Source organism: Falco peregrinus, chromosome 6 (genome assembly GCF_023634155.1).
Source record: "Falco peregrinus isolate bFalPer1 chromosome 6, bFalPer1.pri, whole genome shotgun sequence".
Classification (NCBI taxonomy): domain Eukaryota; kingdom Metazoa; phylum Chordata; class Aves; order Falconiformes; family Falconidae; genus Falco; species Falco peregrinus.
In genome coordinates this window covers 21,596,035-21,614,501 of record NC_073726.1, presented here as the reverse complement: position 1 = coordinate 21,614,501, position 18,467 = coordinate 21,596,035, and the positions used below count along the sequence as shown (strand labels likewise).

At 52.3% G+C, this 18,467-nt stretch overlaps 1 protein-coding gene across 10 annotated transcripts in view; it reads right to left on the bottom strand.

Moving 5' to 3' along the window:
- The window catches only part of SBF1 (SET binding factor 1), an 87,730-nt gene extending 69,730 nt beyond the window's left edge, over positions 1 to 18,000 (bottom strand). For all 10 annotated transcript variants that reach the window (XM_055808043.1, XM_055808046.1, XM_055808048.1 and 7 more), the window contains exon 1: positions 17,819 to 18,000. In XM_055808043.1, the coding sequence (XP_055664018.1) occupies positions 17,819 to 17,873 (55 nt within the window). In that variant the 5' untranslated portion in view covers positions 17,874 to 18,000. The remainder of the gene's footprint in view (positions 1 to 17,818) is intronic.
- Positions 18,001 to 18,467: the final 467 nt, after the last annotated feature.

The window sequence follows — 18,467 nt, the reverse complement described above, 5'->3', positions numbered from 1 at the left end:
AGTCTCTCCATCTGGCAGAAGATCTGCAAATGCCACAACAGCCTTGCCCTCCTCATCTAAGCCTAAGAGTGCACACTGCGCTGCTGGCGGGGCCTGGCAGGACAGTCCCCTGGCTTGTCACTGCAGCCAGGGACATATCCACAAGGTCACCCAGTGCTGCTGCCTCGGGGGAACCACACGTCCCTACTACACCTCTTTGGCTCTATGCTGTCCTGCAGGGCAGAACACGCTTTCTTCCCTTACCACCCCAAGAACTTTATCCTTCTCTTGCCATCCAACCTTCCCCACAGTTTTTAGGTTTCCTGTCCCTGTTCTCACCATGGTGGTGGTGGTGTTTCTCACACAACTCATCCACCTGCCCACAGCATGTAAGCTGAGCAGGTGTGCTGCTCACTCCTCCACCCTGCCAGACTCCTAAAGAGAAGACAGGACAATGCTGGCAGGAGCCACGCACCAAGGTGCCACCCCGTCCCGCTGGTACCTGCTGTCCGTGCTCCCCAACCCGCATCTGGGTGCATAAGGTCGTCACCAGCGCTGCCAATGTCCCTCAGGTCAAGCTTCATGGGGTGATGATAAAGGAAGCCCAAGACTGAACATCCACCCAAAGTGAAAGCCCAGCACAGCTGAGCACTGGAAAGAGAAGAAACCACCCGGAGCATCCTGGGACTTGGAAAGTTGACTGGTGGAGGAGAATTTCCTGCAGTCACAGCCCTGTGCACACAGCTGGGGGGAAATCCCAGCAACAAGTACTTTCTGAGACAAGATCCAAAGTATTTCCTACCCTCAGCCTTGGGCACTGCCCTCACCCACCGGCCTTCAGCTCCTCACTCAGCTCCTCACCCCCCAGCCCTGCAAGCCAGCCAGTGCTGAAGATTGACTGACTGAAAAGAAAGCAATTTTAATAACCTATTTTAATATCAGTTTAGAGCTGTAATGAAGATCAAAAGTACTACAAGTTATTTTACATTTGTCCCTTGTTACTTTCCCACAGGGAAAAGGCAGCATGGAGCACGGTGCGCAGCACAGCGCGCAGCACAGCGCGCTCTGCAACGTGAGCAAGCCGCCCAGTCAGCTAACTTCCCTGTCCAGAGGAATAAATTACATCTATATGTATCAAAGCAATTCGGCAGCTTATCACAGATAATAAAATGCTGGATGTGCCATTTACCATTTTCTAATGTCTATCCAAAGGCTTTTTTTATTTGGGATTTCTGCCCAGCTACCTACAAACAGTGGTATTCAACCACAATACAGACACACATATAGATACATGTATATATAAATGAAGCCTTTCTCAAGCCCTGCAGGATTGGTTTCACTACCTTTGAGATGACTATTGAACTGTGATCTCTTGAGAGTATTTTGGGGTCCATGCAAGAATCTGCACTTGTCCAAGCACTTGATTTTAACATGCTTGGTTTCAGATGGAACGCTGGTGTCACACAAAGAGATGCTGCCCAGGAGAAAAGGGACTGCTGCAGAACAAACACGATGTTAATTGTCACGTGTGTGCTTCTGATGGGCCAAGAGCTACTCAAGAACCTCAGTGATGCTTTTATCTTTCCAACTGTTACAGGGAACAGTGAGGAAGAGGAGGGACAGTGACACTGGTCCCCCTTACAAGACAAAGGGTGACAACCATAGTCCTTGGCTGAAGGGGAAAGCTGATGAGATTCTAGGATTAACTCTTAATTTTACATGTAGCCTTCCTGGAGCAGAGGGTCTCCATTCTCCTCTTGGTGGGCAGTGCTTTGCTGTGTCCACACACAGATAACCTCCACGAGCTGGCCTGGAGAACATCACCAGAACATATCCATCATCCACAGAAACAGCTGGGTGCTAGACCTTCAAGTTGACTAAAGTGAGCAGTTATTAGGATCCAGCTGGTAGATACCACCCTCCCTCCCCCTAGTATATATTCCCTGAACTACCAGGACTAGTACCCAGGTGAGTTGGATCATCCATCCTCTCCATTTGTACAAGTACAAATACATAAAATTGCATCTAGAACTGGGCCAACAGCTGAAAATCATGGTTGTGGACAAACCACCCAAGGTGAATTCACGCACACTGCACACGCACGGCAGCCCACGGCTCACACCCCGGCAGCAGCTCTGTTCCCCAGGCACGACATGCATTCCCACAGCATTACTCTCACTATAAACGTTCTCATCTTCTGCAATGAAGCTCTGATCAAGCAGCACTGGCCTTCAGATGACAGCTAGTTTTCCTCGCCCCCTGAGTGTGTCTCCTAAACCCCTAAACTGCTGCCTCAGCACTGCAGGGACAACCACAGAGCCTGGGAATTGGAAGCAAGATTCAGGGATCAACAAGGTGGTGAGTAGGGTACTCAAGGGAGATAATACTGAAAAAACTGTTATCCACCTCCAAACCGTACAAGCTGTCCAAGGAGGAAAATGATGGAAATGCTTTCAGGAAAATGCTCCATTTGAACTGGAAGTGCTTCAGCCCCACAGCACACCCACTCTGAAACTGGAAGTCAGATGGTATCAAATTCTATAATTACCTTTTAACGCCAAGGATGTGTCTCCTTTCCATGGGCGGACAAAACTAGAACGAAAGGTGTGATTTTTTGGGGGAGGTGCAGTTGTTTGAGGGGTTTGGGGTGGGTTTTGTTTTCATAACTCAACGAAGGTATCTCTCCCCTCTGAGCTACTCCCAGTGCTCTCGTTGGATCATGGCTACAGAGAACCTTTCATCTCCCAAACCGAAATTACTACCTCAGACAAAACCCCCAACACCATATCACTTCAGGCAGTCAAACCATTATCCTGCTGCGAGGAGAACAATGCATTTACTTTCAGTCACACACACTTTCTCGACCTTCACTCCCAAGATGTTTACTTCTCACCTTCCACTTCACATGGACTCGCAAACACTTTACACACCCACAAGCTATGAAAGAAAACAGCACCTTTTATGGTGAAAGCCAGAAAGCCTGGGTTGGAGAAGCCCAGGAAGCGCTGATACCAGACAGCATCACTGCCCCCACACCTATTCCTTACCCTGCTACAGCCTGATGTATGATACTCACTCCTCACGCTGTTTGGCAGGACTCCATGGCTCTCAGCTGCTCGATGACTGAACAGCCTCAGCTTTCCACAGCACTTCCTACTGCATCCTTAGCTGGGAACAGATTTCTCTAAGCAAATGATTCAGGGGACCAAAGTCCCTGTCCTTTCATGAAATGCTTGTCTCATGACTTTACCCAACGACAAGCCTGCAGCATCTGAATTTCTAGAGAAACACTAACAGTGGTGCAGTTCCACCTCTTCATTCTAGCATGCTGAGACCACGTCAGATGACAGATTATATTTGTTCTCCTTGGCCTGATGCCACCTGGGATTTGTCATGTCCAAAAGAAAGGGCCAAGATATGCCCACAGATACATGAACGCTTATGAAGGGCCTTTATAAAAAAGTTGCCACTTTTTCTTGGGCAAAAACCTTCTCTGAAAAGGCCAAGACCATAATGAACTATAGGTTATGACACTTTTCTTGGGGAGGTCTGCCTAACTTCTGTATTGATTACATATAATCTGGGCAACACTCAGTCCATTTTTACAAAAAAAAAAAAAAAAAACAAAACACAAACCAAAAAAACCCCTGGTTCTCTAAGGTTTATTTTCATTTGTTCTCTAACAGGTCTGGCACAGCCTTCCTCTCCTTCAGGTCCTGGAGGAGCCCGTGTGAGCCAGCCTCTTCTGCACCAACCTCCAGGGCTGCACTCCAAACAGATGAGAAAAACACCCCAAAACCCAGCCGTGTCATTCTGTACTCTGCCAAGAATAGGGAAAAAGCAGCATTAATGTCACTAATAAGAATGGTATTAAATGCCCTCTTGAGCATCCATCTCCGTAATCCTGCTTCAGAAGATGGCTCTTTCACATGGCTAGTCGCTCCATGGTGTTGAATTCTGGCCTTACGTGTCTCTCTCAGAGATATTACTTGAGAAAGTCCTATAAATAAAGCCCTGAAGCTGGCCAGAAGAAGTGGCAGGAATCTCTCCTGCTGCCAGCACCCACAGGCTTGGAGTGCTGCAAACTCCACAACCGGTGCCGAAGGATCACATAGGCTCAAACCACAGTGCCTGGGAAGCACCCACCATCATGGAGCTGCCCCGGGGCAGGGCACTGCAATAAACGAGCTGGGGCTTTCCAAGTCCACATCTCACCTACTTCTCATGCTCCCTGCTATCCCTCAAATGTCACATTAAACTGGGAGACTGCAAGTGGGTAAGCGGGTTGCTGCACACTCGAGGAGCGCAGTATCAGAGCTGGTCCCGGGTGAAGCTCTCTGAACTAAGCAGCTCAAGCGGCAGTTGGAGCTGCTCCTTGAACAATTTGTTCTGACGAGACACAGGTCCAAAACATACAGCAAAGCTGGAGTTTGTACATCAGCATTTAAAGCAACGTACAAAATCCTGACATCCTTGATGAAGAGGAATTTCCAAGAGATGCAACATTTTTAAAAGGTAATTCTGTAAGATGACAGTTGTCAAGAAAACTTAAGGTCAAAAGATGAGAATCAACATTTCTATCTTCTACATTAATATGATGGTAAAGTAACCTCTGTTACCAGGCTTGAGAGGGGGAAAAAAAAAAAAAAAACAGGGATGCAAAAGAAAGATGGAGATGGTAAGGTTAAAACAGTAAGGATGCAGATCATTATGTGAAATGAGCAAAGCAGCCTTCAAACACAGCCAAACACCAGCCCAAACGGAGAGAGAAAATAAAAAGTTAAGTGAAAACATGAACCAGAGTCAAGACAGCTGAGAGAAACTTGGAGAGCCTGAAGCCAAAGACAGAAGATCAAGTAGTTTAATTTACTGAACCAGCAGCAGAAATCCCCCACAAAGAGAGCCATGCGCTGCTGGGCTGCGAGAAAGCAAGCAGTTGGGTTAGGAGAGACAGGTCACAGCTTCAGGACGCACAAGGTTTGTTTGCAGTGCTGCTGTCCCCCTCTCCTCCAGCCAACTGGGGCCACGTCTGCTGGCATCGCACCTCTGCCGGCACAGCACTCCGGAGCAGCGCTTTTGCTTGCTGGCCATGCTTTGCAGCACACACACACAGGACAGTCCAGCACAGCCTCTGCTTTATGGAACATTTCTGAGGAAATTCTCAGTCAGAACTTTATGCTTTCCCATCCACAGAGACACCCTCATTGTGCTGAGCCATCAAGGAAAGCAGCATGAGAACAGACTGGAAAATTAAAAATGCATTCAGTGACCAAAACCAGCCAGGGTTTATCCTAGAACTGAAGTAACAAAACACAAAATATCTCCCCTGATACCACAGAATTTTTGCTCCCAACTAATTTTTAAATAAATAAAATTACAAATAAAGGCATTCCTCTGACTCAAATCCCCAGGACAAGTAGAAGACATGGACACTGGCTGCAGAACACGCATGTCAATTCTCTCATACACTCCCAAGAAACATCAAGAAATCTTCTTGGCTTGCCTGTACATAAATCAACTTTAAGATGTCCACCGATATCCACGGCGCTCAACAAGGGCTGGCAGCTCAGCCGGGGCTTGCAGCCGAGACAACGCTTGGCTACCTTAACTCTCCTGGTGCAGCCAGGCCCCCGTGGCCGAACCCCTCTGTCGCTGGCTCCACACCCGTGGGAACAGCAGTCACCCGGAGCTGCCGCAGCCAGAACAGCATCACCCGACCCACCCCAACACTGGCATTTCGGGACAATCCTTCTGAACTGATCCCCTTCCCCAGCAGACGGCAGAGAGGAATGGCACAGATACATGCCTAGAGGAGGAGGAGGAGGGAGAGAGGACATGGATAAAGCAGCCAGACTGGCAGCGCTCCTGAGGCGAGTGCTGGGAGCAGCACAAACTCTGGAACAGAACTAGATCCCCCACTTGATGTCTGCTGACCCTGACCAGAAATGGTCACAGCCGATGCAATGCCAATGGCCCGGCACACAAGTTAGATTGCTACAGCCCCAAAAGCCACAGGCCAAGTCGCTCAAACACTCCTCACATCCAGATGCAAGCTGCGCTCCCCTTTGCCCCCAGGCTCACAGATTCAAATACACAGACATTTTGCTCAGTAATAAAACCAAGACAATGCTGATATAACAGTATTCCAAGTGGTCAGAGATGGAAGAAGCCTGTCCTCCTCTAGCCAAGCTCCTCCAGTCAAAGGCAGCTCCATGGCTAGGAAGGTCTCAGATGCCAGTGGCACAAACACACTTACGAACATGACACAGAACAGACACACAACCTCAGAATTTCAGCCCAACACCTTGTTAAACACACTGGGCTACATGAGACTATATAGCGCTCACATGCTCAGATGCTTGCAGGTGTACATCATCCTAGTTACCGCTTAGCCTGCTTAAACACATTTTAAATTCCTTGTCATGCCAGATGCACAAGCCCACCTGAACTGAGCACCCCAAGCTGTGCATGACAGCGGAGGCACAGTCCCGGCACAGACAGTGCAGCAGGCCTGGCTCCAAGGGATTCAGGAAGCCCCATCCTCAGCTGTGTGCTGTGCCTGTTCCTCCTCCCCAAACACAGGCATCCCAGACTGCTCTCACCAGCCGGAGGCCGGAGGGCAGGGCTCTGCCCTGCTCCCTCAGAAAAATCCCCAATTACTATTACAGAAAATTTAGTTTCATTCTAGACAAATCACAGCAAGAGCTGAGGAGCTCTCCAAATAATTTTTGTGCTTTAAGATAGTGGCAACTCCTTTCTCTCAATTTCACATCAGCTGCAAATGTTAACAGCATATGGCTCTCCCCCAGCCCATGAAGGGAGGCTATAATTAACATCTATTCCAAAACCTGCTACCGTGGTGCCATACTACCCAACTCTCCCCTGCACAGTTTAGCATAACCGGTTGTTTACTTCCTTCAACTTCCAGCTCACAAAAGCACCAGCACTCCCATTGCCACCGCTTCCTCCTGTGCAGCAACAGCAGCATCCCCCACCAAAGCGACTGCATGTGTCTGGGGAGAGACGGCCCTCAGCCCCTCCTCGACTGCACTATCCACACTCAGTTTGTATCTGCCAAGGTTATGTCCATGATTTCACTTCAGAATTCAAGTACCCCTCAAAGGGAGAAGGACATGATCACTCCTCGCTTCTTCGGGGAAAAACAAGCACTTCCTGCACCCAGTCAGCTGCAAACTCCACAGACTCTCTGCTATGACATACGGCTCACTGATCTTGATCTTAACCACATCATCAGCCACACTGTAGATGTCCCAAGGAACAAGGCTGCATCTTCTTTATCTGATTCAAAATCTCAAATAGATCTAATGAGCACAAACTATCATACTGAGAACAGGTGCCTAAGCTGGCAACATGGGCCAAGTAGCTGCACACAAGGCAAGGACTTAACTGCCGCAGCCTGCACAACAGCTTCCATCCAGTGATGAGCTGGTCAGTGCAGTGAGGCAGCACTCTCTTTCCTAGGCTTTCCCAACATCACTGCATACCTAACACATCACTAGATGCAATGATTAAGCTCCTTGCCTCACTGATAACCCATAGGAGTCACTCCTGCTGATAATTACTGCATAAATCAGCATGGGTCTCACTCTCCTCATTAGGAAGGTCAACTGGAGCAGTCTATCTCTGGTACACCATGCCTCACTATGCACATTGTCTGATCTCCTTCCTAACTAGCTCACTAAGTTCATGTTTATCTCATCCAGGAGCCTATCTCCCCTCATTCCTAATCACCTGCCTTTCCAAAGGAACCCATGTGGTACCAGTCCAGCTGCTGACCAAGCCCAAAGTGCCATCCAGCGTACTGCTTCCTCACCGACAACATTCATCCTGCGCCTCTCAGATGATGTGCGGCTCCACAAGAACTGCAGTTTTACTAATTTCTAAATACAACTCATGACGCATCCCCTTGCTGGTACCCCTGCTGCCACCGTAGCCACTCCTCCAGAAGAAACTGAAGCAAACAATTGTCCTCTGGCTTCACCCCGTTCAGCACTGAAAAGAGATGTTGTGTTCGAAGGCGAGTGCGGAACTATCTCCACTCTCGGCTCAGCAGCAGACACGGCAGCAGCTGTGCTGACCGATTCTCCCACTCCTGTGCTCCCACAGCCCGTCGGGGAGACCCCCAGCCACACCAGAGGGACGGCCAGCACAACAGGGGCAGCCAGGACAGGCAGAAGGAGCAGAGGAGATGCACACACTCTGCACCATGTTACCTGTCTGGGGTTCAAGCTCCTCTGGCTCACCTTGGAGAAGCGCATTTCCAAGTTCACCAACTGAACAATCCAGCTGAAAACCTGACAGATGAAGACAGAGGTAACCAGCACCAGTTGCCACAGTCATGCTCGGGCACTGCACTGGGACACGCAGCTATCCTGCAGCAGTGCACACTGCGCATACTGACACGAGCATGTTTACACTGCAACAACTGCCAGGGTGTTAGAGCCAAAGGGGTACCTGGTCTCACCACTGTGCCTCGCAAACACCTGCTGGCTCCCCCCACAGCTAGCACTCCCCAACAGCCTGACCAGGCAGCCTTGCATGTAATTTACTACAGGCTTTTCCAGGTCTTGATTAACAGATGAACATCTCAGTTCTCAAATCATTAGATGCATGACTGCAGGTATCTAAAACAAAATCCAAACAAGAAATATTTGGGTAAGGTCACTAAAATAAGGGCAGGAGCCTTTTCCCACTCTAAAAGAGCAACATTATCACAGTTTTGGAGAGGAGTGGACTTGGAGGCTGCCAAGAGGACCAGTGTCCACGAGGCCGGCTGGCGCTGCCCACAGACGCAGTGTACGCAGACAAGAGAGACCCAGGCTCACCCCAGGCTCTGCAGGAGATGCTCCCCTCCGACCAGAGAGCTGAGGCCCAGTGGTGCACCACAGCTGTGATCCCTCAGATCAGAAGCTGTCCAAGCTCAGGGCAAGGGGAACAGTAGTTCCAGACGGGCACTGGTCCTTCTCTCGGCTTCGATGCCAGAGCAGTTCATCCTTGCAAAGGGTGTGACCCCACCAGACTGAAAAGCACAGCTAACTGGGCAATCAGCATGGTTCAGAGACCCCTGGTTTGGGGAGGAAGGTGCTGCACCGAGAAGTGGTAAGCAGCCTGACTAGTTTTCTGCTCTACTTCCTACAGCTACCCACAACACAAAAATACGTCTAATGAAGAGACAGGCTCAGTTTGTCCTCCCAAAAAACTTCCTGCTGCATCATCTTGATCAAAAAGCATTCAGAAACATAGAGATAATGTGCAAGACTATCCAAATCTCAGTTACAAGGCAGCAGCAGCTGCCAAATATGCAGGCTGTTCCCTACAAACTGACACGTGGCACTTTTGAGGCATGCCATAAACAAAAAAACTATGTGAATCAGTGCAAAAGAAAGGCCTTTACTCCTGGGAGACGAAGGGCCCTCACATGCTGCTCTTCCACGTGCCACTCTTCCACATACCCTGACATCCACTACCTGCCCCTTCTCACCAGTAACTGCTGCCACCTTACCAAACGCCCTGTGCCTCCTCTTTTACCAGCTACAAAACTGGAAGGGCTGAATACGCCTTGGATATTGGAAAGACACACACCTAGAAGCAGGATGATCCCTGCCCCAAGGTGCTTGCAGGCTCTCAAATGTCTGGTTTGACATAACAAGTATTTAGTGGTCAAAACAGTTATAGCCACATAGAGGAAAAGACAAGCAGCCCAGCCCCGGAAGGCTTCATGCCACAATCACAGCAAGAGGCAGAGAAAAAGCTCCCCTGGCTCAGCAGTTCTGCCTCACTGCTCCTCCAATCCCCCCAGGCATCTTGGGGTAACCAAACCGAAGGGGTTTTCATGGTTATCTCCTCCTCCTGCCCCAGGGAGCTCCCACAGGGCGCACAGCTGGGCAGCCTGGGGAACTCCAGAGCACCTTCTACCTCATTTTTGATTGTTTTTAGTGTCCATTAAACTGCAGCTGCTTTTCAAGCCTAGTGTCCCAGTACTAGAAATGGGAAAATGAAACTTGCTGCAAACAAAGTCTTCAGATTCCCACTGACATCGAAATAAACACAAGCTTGAGTGAGAAAAATGAAAAAATATGCAAAATTCTCACTACTGGTAAACAAAATATTACTCACAGTTAAAGAATCTGGTTACAACATGTGTTTTAGACTGATGCTTCCTCCTCATGGTCACCTACTTTCCCAAAACTGTGACACAGGTGTCATGCAGTCACACAAACACCAGTTGCCCTCTTGGCGATGGTCACAACAACAGGAGTTTCTGGCAATGAAATCCAGCTGGCCATGGGAGCGTCTCTTCACAGAGGGGTAGAAACAACTAGATCAGAGGACTAAAGCATTTGTGCCAATTTATCCTGCACAGGTATTGCTCCAGGGCCAAAATTACTCATCCCACACTGATATAAAATACATTTGTTCCCCCATGAAAAAGGAGAATCACCCAAAATGGCACAGAGAGAATTTTCCATCTTGTCTTAGGAAACATCGCAGGTTTACAACTCATAGAGGTGAGCCCGTGGAAAGCTTTACACCGAGATGCTTCTTGTGATGTATTTAAACCATTTCAAAGCATCATCCCACTCAATGACCTTTGAGAAACAGAGCTGCTGATCGCACAAGACAGGCACACGGGCTCCAGCTGCCCTGGCACCTCCAGAGAGGCTGCCAGCATGCATCGACCAAACCAAGCTCTGGCAGCCACAGGAAACAGCCAGAGAAAGCAGTACAGGGTAGGGAGAAGTGATGGCAAGGAGAGAAGAGAGACCTCGTCACTCCTGCACAGACAGTGACCCAGCAAGTAATAAGCACCCGAGCAAGGCCCGGTGCCAGCCAGTGTGCCATGGCACAGCTGCAGCCCCTGTACAGGCTGACGATGGGCTCACCAGACCTTGCAAGAGCAAGGTTTCAGAAGTCACAAGACTATCACCCAGGAGTACCCACGCAGGCGCTGGCACGCCTGTGACGGCAGCAGAAGACAGGCTGTGGCTCTGCTGCTGGGACAGCTGGAGCGTTGACACCTATGCACTACCAACACCACACTGCCAGCCTGACAAGCAGGATGGACTTACACAGCCGTGAAGAAAAGGCAGCAGAGTCCACATGGCACAAATGATGGCTTTCAGGGCCTGCCACCTCATGAATCTTACAGCGACTGCAGGATTAATCTCTTCTGATCTACGAAAGTACCTCAAGGAAACTGGAAGTGCTGAGACCTAGTTAAGACAGGGCACTGCTTTACTAAACGCACCACCCTATCCATCAGACCTGGCGCTGGCTAAAGGAAGATCTAATCCCACGTCAGTCAGGCATCTGACTCCCTGGTGTTTGATCCACAGCACACGGAGCTTCTCTTCCTGGGCAAAAGTTCAAAGAGAACAAGACAAGTATTAATAAAGCATTTGGGATCAGAGGAGCTGCAGTTCCCAGACCGACCGGTGCAGCTGGGATGCCGTGATATGGGGGCTGGCGGCTGCCAGGAGTAGGGTGACCCCCTTCGACAGGCATCCACGCTAATCGCTGCAACGCTCTCTCATTTCAAGCAGCCAGGTAACTGGACAGAAGACAGGCATCTTTGCACATGGCATGCACAGGGATTACATCCTCTCTTTCCGAGGTCGCCTCTGCAAGTATTTATGTAGCAAACAGAGCTTGCTGTTCACAATTACTGGAGGCATTTCGACGTATGGGTTTTGGGGTTTTTTGCTAGATGTGCGTGTTACAAGAAGCCAGTCTGAGTCAAACCAATGAGTCACTTGGTCGGGTCCATGCACAACAGAGCGAAGCGTATTTTTACTGCCAGTTAGAAATGCCTCCCACTCATGAGAGCTGCACGGACATCTTGCAGAGCAGAGAGCCTGGCACACTCGGGCTGAAAATCAACTCGAAACACAGGTGGGACAGTAAAAGGATGAGCCGAGAGAGCTCTCCTTGGCCTAGTGGGTTTACTTCAGCTTCTCTAGCTCCGCACTCCAGGCATCAGCTCCAGCCACACAGTGAAAGCCTGAGACGCAGAGAAGCTGCGAGCACCTCAGAGGAACACAGGACGCATCACGCCTGCGTCCTCATTACTCAGACCGTCTGCACAGGGCCTGCACCACCAGAAGCTGCATCAAAGACCTCACAGAAAGAGAGAGCACCAAGCACAGAGGCAGTTTCCTCTCGGCATCCACCCTTACCTCCCACAGAAGCTCAAAAGCCGAATTAACATGTCCAAACCCCAGCCCTGACTGCGGGAGCAGCGAGGCATTCTGAAGGAGTTATGCTACAGAACAGAAAGAGTATGCCAAATGTGGCATGATGCTCCAGTCTGCACAGCTGCAAAGAAATACAGAAAACTCTGCAGCCTCCCCACCCCAGGCCTCCGAGCAGCCTCACCAGCCTCCACGCTAGCCCCTATGCCCTCGCAGAAAATCAGCAACCCTCCCAGGCTGTCCAGGTCTTGGGAAACAGCAGCAACTTCATTTTTGGACCAGACAGCAGCAGGCATTGCAGTAGGGTCTGAATCTACCAGACCCCAGCACGCTGCTCCCCTGGGGCAGCCAACCCCCTGGAAGTTAGGTGGCAAGCGGTGCGGGGACATGGAAGGTTGCCATCCTGTCAGGGAGTGATGCCGCATGGCCTCGCCATCGCTCCAGGCCTCCAACAGTACACCCAAGGTTGGAGTAGATGTGGCAGTCCACAGGGAAAAACCCAGGGAGATCCTGAGCTGGGGGTCTCGGTCCCTGTCACCTCCCACCCACCCAGCTGAAAGGTTTTCCCTCCTCCCCTGCTGCATTTTACCTGGGGGGGGCAAACCTCAGAGGCTTGGCCAGAACCTGCAGCACCCAGCAAATGCCAGGGCTGGGGAGGCCTGCACAGCTGCAAACTCGGGACACAGATAGAAACAGCAGCAGATCATCAATGGCTTATTCAGAAATGCACGTATTCTAAATCCCCCTTTTTTTTCTGTTTGTTTGTTTGTTTTTTAATTCCCCGCAGGGAAGAGGCCATGCCTCATCCAGTGCTCCATACAAAAAACTTCAAGATAAGCCCTTCATCCATGCTAAACATGTTTTGAAATTGAGCTCTTCTGGACTCTCAGGCCATGGGGGATACACAGAGAAAAGCCTCTTGGATTCCGAGGCAAAAAGCAGCCAGAAGCCCTGGCTGTGCAAAGCAGTCATTTGTCTGCATCAAAGATAAGAGCCAAGAGATTTAAAAACATCCATTTACAGAGAATAATGTGAGCAATCATGACAATATAACAAACACTCACATATGAAAAGACCCATTTCCCACTGCCAGGGTGCATTTAGCTCCATACATTCATCCAGAGCTGCGGAAGCACGCAGCCCCTCTCCCGACAGGCACATGGAGCAGGAACTGCCTAGGTGTACAGTCGCTGTGGCTGCAGTCACAACTGACCAAGACACACGGACATCAGCATCAGGCAACTGCAGCTTCTTCTCACTGTAGTGTCAGTGCTCTGCTTCCCTGGATGCCATGCCTGCAACTGAGCAGCTCGGCACACTTAGGGCTTGCAAAAACAGGACAGAAAGTGGGCAGGCACCCACCTGCCTCATGATCAACACCAGACAGCCAGAGGATCTCACACTGTACTGCAAAGATATCACTTTCACAGCCAGACAACACGTTTCTTGAAAGAGTTAACTCCTTTTTTTCTCATCCTTCCAGATGACCACAAGGCCAGCAGAGACTCTAGTTCCAGCGGTCATCACAACTACGCACCACAAGCCTGCACGTGATGGGGAGGACCAGGCCCCTTCAGGAAGGTAATGCTCTGCACCAGTAGCAGATGCCAACTGTCAGCCCCAGCAAGAACTGCAGACTCGCCAGACTCCACCATCACAGCTCCCAGAGCCTCCAGTGAGCCCCACACTGCTCTGCCAAACCCTGCTTGCTGCTCCACTCCAGCCCTTGAGTCCATCTCTCTTGCTTTCAGTTTTGTTCCCACAAAACTGCGCTGAACTACATTAACATCTTATGAGGACAGGCTGAGAGCGCTGGGGCTGTTCAGCCTGGAGGAGAGAAGGCTCCGGGGAGACCTTACAGTGGCCTTCCAGTACCTAAAGGGGCTGACAGGAAAGCTGCAGAGGGACTTTTTACAGGGGCCTGCAGTGATAGGACAAGGGGGAATGGCTTTAAGCTGAAAGAGGGGAGATTTAGGTTAGATGCAAGGAAGAAACTCTTTACTGTGAGGGTGGTGAGGCACTGGCACAGGCTGCCCAGAGCAGCTGTGGCTGCCCCATCCCTGGAAGTGTTCAAGGCCAGGTTGGATGGGGCTTGGAGCAACCTGGTCTAGTGGAAGGTGTCCCTGCCCCTGGCAGGGGGAGTGGAACTAGATGGTCTTTAAGGTCCCTTCCAACCCAAACTATACCATGATTCTATGATTCTGTCTCTGGAGATGATGCAGAGCTACCTCAGGTCCCACCACTCCAGCAGACCTCCCATTCACCATCCCTGCCTGACCATTAATCCTACTGGCTCATGAACGTCTCGGCAGCCACAGTGCCCAGCCACATGCAAACACGTCGCTGCTGCACACACACATCCAGTTGCGGGCAGAGCAGAGGCCTCTCCCTGCCCAGGCGAAGGGTCCCATCCAGCTCCTGTGCAGCCAAGCCTCCTGGTCACCATGTGGGTTCCCCCCTGCATCACTTGGCCCTGCTTTGTTTACATCTGGCAGGGAGGTGCTGGCACAGCACAGCACAGCCGTGGCAGCAGCAGCCTGCCACCCAGGCTACGGCTCTGCTGAGACTAACCCAACCTGTAAAGCAATTAGTCACTCACAGATGAGAGCGGCGTGCCCTTCCTCCAAACATTATCTAAGCTCCCTGTAGAGCAGGGGAACATGAAAACAGGACAGCACGCAGGGAACAAGCATTGCCATATTGATCCCAAAAATCAAATAACCGGCATCAATCTTTGCATCGTTACTGGACAGATCCTGGGGGAGCTCAGGAGGGCTTGGCACATCGCTCAGACACATGCCTTGCTTCAAACTGCCCCTCACACAGGTCAGGAGAGCACTCGGGCACCTGCACACTACGATGTGAAAGGGTTTTGCTTTAGTTGTCACTGGTCAGAAGAGACATCTACGCAGTGCTCACCAGTGGCGTTCTCTGGGTGAGGATGTCAACTCCTGGATACCTCACTCTGGCGAGGTCACCTGCGACTACATTATCTCAGCACAAGGAGACTCAGGCTCTGCAGTGGAAGCTCCCCATGGTGGCCTGGACACATCTCCTCCCCACCTCGTAGCTCTGCCATGCTTGAGGAAGACAGCTGCATGTCTTCTGTCAACCACCCCTGACAGAGGTGCCAAATTCTCTGCCATGCCAGCAGCCAAGGGCAAAAAGCCCACCCAAGTTGTTACGAAGTGGAGCAGATCACAACCAGTTCTTACCACAGACAAACACCCTTGGCTGCAGAGTGACGACCATGGGCCCCGAGGCAGTGCTGACATCTCCATCCACGGTCATGGGGAAGCAGCAACCCCACAGACCTCAAACAGCTCTGCTAAGCTGAAACACAGCCTAGGAAAGGCCTGCAGCTTTCAACTATATAGCTAATTAAAACAGGACTACAGTCTAAAAGCACTTGGCTGGATGCAGAGCTAGTAATGCTATACCTATGCCTGCTGGTTCAAGAGCCTCTCAGACCCAAGGCTGGCAGCGGAGGGCAGGTTCAGGGTAGACACAGATGCATTTTTACCGGGACAGCCACCACCAGACAAGTGCTGCAGCTGGCAGCAGGTTTTTATACTACCAAAACCTGCTAATGGTTTCCAAGTTAAGGCTGAATGTTTTGCCAGGTCTGTAACCAGCCCAAACACAAGCTCATTCAGTCCAGTTCTCTGGCCTGTATGCTACAGATGAGATTTAAAATTGAAAAAAGAAGTGAACATTTAAGTCAGATGAATGCAAGTCATTAACTGTAGGCTCCTTCCTTTCTAAGGTCCCACTGCAATTAACCGTTTCACCTTGCAGAACTGTCCAACTTCCCCAAACAAACCACTAGGAAGATGCATGGCATTTCCTGTTCCCTTCTGAAACTCAGGTTTCCAAGACTCAAGATAAGGAACACATGACTAAAGCACTCACCTGCTCCGTAAGCCCCACCATACCCCATCACTAACCACTACAAACCACCACCAGGTTTACACTGCAAATATCAGCCACAGCTACAGGAGGGAGGCTGAGACGAGCAAGAAGATGCAGAAGAAAATGCTCAAAGGCCCCAGAGACAGCACTCAGAAGTAAGGCAAAGATGGCACAAGTGTGAAGCATCACCACAGCCCTCCATTCACTCCCGAGAGGCCACCACATCTGCTCCCAGAGGGTGCAGGCCTGGGCAGCCCACCTCCTGCAGCTCCCCCAGGCAGAGTCCGACCTGAGGGCCCTGGCAGGAGAGAGAAACTCCTTCCCACTCTGATGCTACAGGACACTGTGACACTGGGGGAAACCACCTGCAATAATAATAACAAAAGACCCCACCATGTCCATCAGACACTGCTCAGAAAACACCAAAGCTCTGATCCAAGCTGCTCTCCAGCCCAAATGCCTTCCTGAACCTGAACCTTCAGTGGAGCTGCACACTGTGCTACCCAGAGCTCCTGCCTTCTGCAGGGCAGCTCCTGGCCTGCTCTGGAACCTGAGAGAGAGGATGAGTGTCAGGATCTGCACTGAGTACTGCAAACACTTGTATCCATATGACTGTGCAGCCGCTCTGAATGTTAACTAAGCTCTCGGCCTCAACAACTTCCCATAATAATCAAATCCACAGCTTAACAGGCACTGCGTGGAAAAGGATTCCCTCTCCTCAGCTCCAAGAGCACGCTCAAAGCAACTCCAGCCAACAGCCTCTTCTGCTGCGAATGTGCAATTTGGAGAATAGACGCTCTTGTGTTCTGCAAGAAAATCCTTATTTTAGGTAAACGTAGCCTCATTTATAACGCTGACTAAGCTCATTTTTACCAAAACTGATCGGGTGCAGGAAGGCAGCAGAAAACATCACGGAGAGAGCCCTCAGAACCCAAATTGAAACCCCATGACCAAGAAAACCAAGCCCAGCACCTGAAGACAAGAACAGACGTGGGCCGAGGTCTTTAAACAGCCTTGCGGGTCGGGAGCCTCCAAGGCAGCGGCGTTAAGGCCAAAGCCAGCCCGGCACCGTCCCTGTCCGAGGGGATGTGGGTCTGCCCAGGAGGAGCGGGGCTGGGGCAGCCTGGGCACTGCATCCCAGGGAGCAGGGGGCCAAAAACCCCCACCCCAGGCCAACGCCAGACACCGGCTCCGGAGCGGTGATGGCTCAGCAACGGCACCGCTGCTGGGGCAGCCTCTAAAATGACAGAAACTGTAATTTAACTCAGCCCAACGACGCGCAGGCGTTCCTGTCTGCCGGTCCACGGGCAAACGCAGGGAAGCCCCGGGGAACGGCAGCGGGAGCTGCGCGCACCCAGCGCCGGTGCTGCTCCCTCGGCCCCGCTGCAAGGGGCGCCACGGAGGCACGGCACCCCCCGGCTGAAGGACCCCGGAGGCGCCCCAGCCAGGCCCGCCCCAGCCGCCGCGCCCGGTACCGGCCGCGGTCCCGCCCGCCGGCCCGGCCGCCACGTAGCGCGGGCGCGGCCCGCGCCCCGGGCCTGGGCCCGCACCCCCGGCGGCGCGGGCCCGCGCAGGTCCGTCCCATTGTCACCCCCCTGCCCCCCGCCGGTACCCGGCCCCGGGCCCCCGCGCGGCGCCGCCCGCGCCCCTCCCCCGCGGCGGGTGACAGCGGTCGCGCCCCCGCCGGCACCGCGCCGCCCCGCGCCGCCGCTCACCGCGCTTGCCGGGGTCGTAGCCCACGAGGACGAAATAGTCGGCCAGGCGGGCCATGGCGGGGGCGGCGGCCGCTGCCCGCGCTCACAGCCCCGCCGCCGCCGCCGCGCTCCCTGCCCGCCCGGCCGCCCCGCCGACCGCCGCCATCTTGGCCCCTCGCGCGGCCGGCCCGGCCCGCCCCCACTGCGCCTGCGCCACCGCCACCGCGGGGAGCGGGCCGCTGCACCCCATTGGGCGCGCCGGGAGGGGCGGGGTGGGGCCCGGGCGGGGGGCGGGGCGTGTGGAGGGCGGGGCCACGGCGCGGGAGTTCCCTCGGGGCGGGGCGGGGGACGAGAAGGGACGGGGGGAGCACGGGTGTGCGGGACACAGGTATGCATGGAGATGCGTGTGCGAGACACGCGTGTGCAGGGCCACGGGTGTGAGGGGACACGAGTGTGCTGGGACATGCATGTACAGGATATGAGGGTGTGAGGACACACATGTGCATGGACATGAGTGTGAGGGGACATGGGTGTGCAGGGACATGGGTGTGAGGGGACAGGGTTTTGCAGGGACACGGGTGTGCCGGGACACGGGTGTGCAGGGGATACGGGTTTGCAGGTACATGGATGTGCAGAGACTTGAGTGTGAGGGGACACTGGTGTGCCAGAC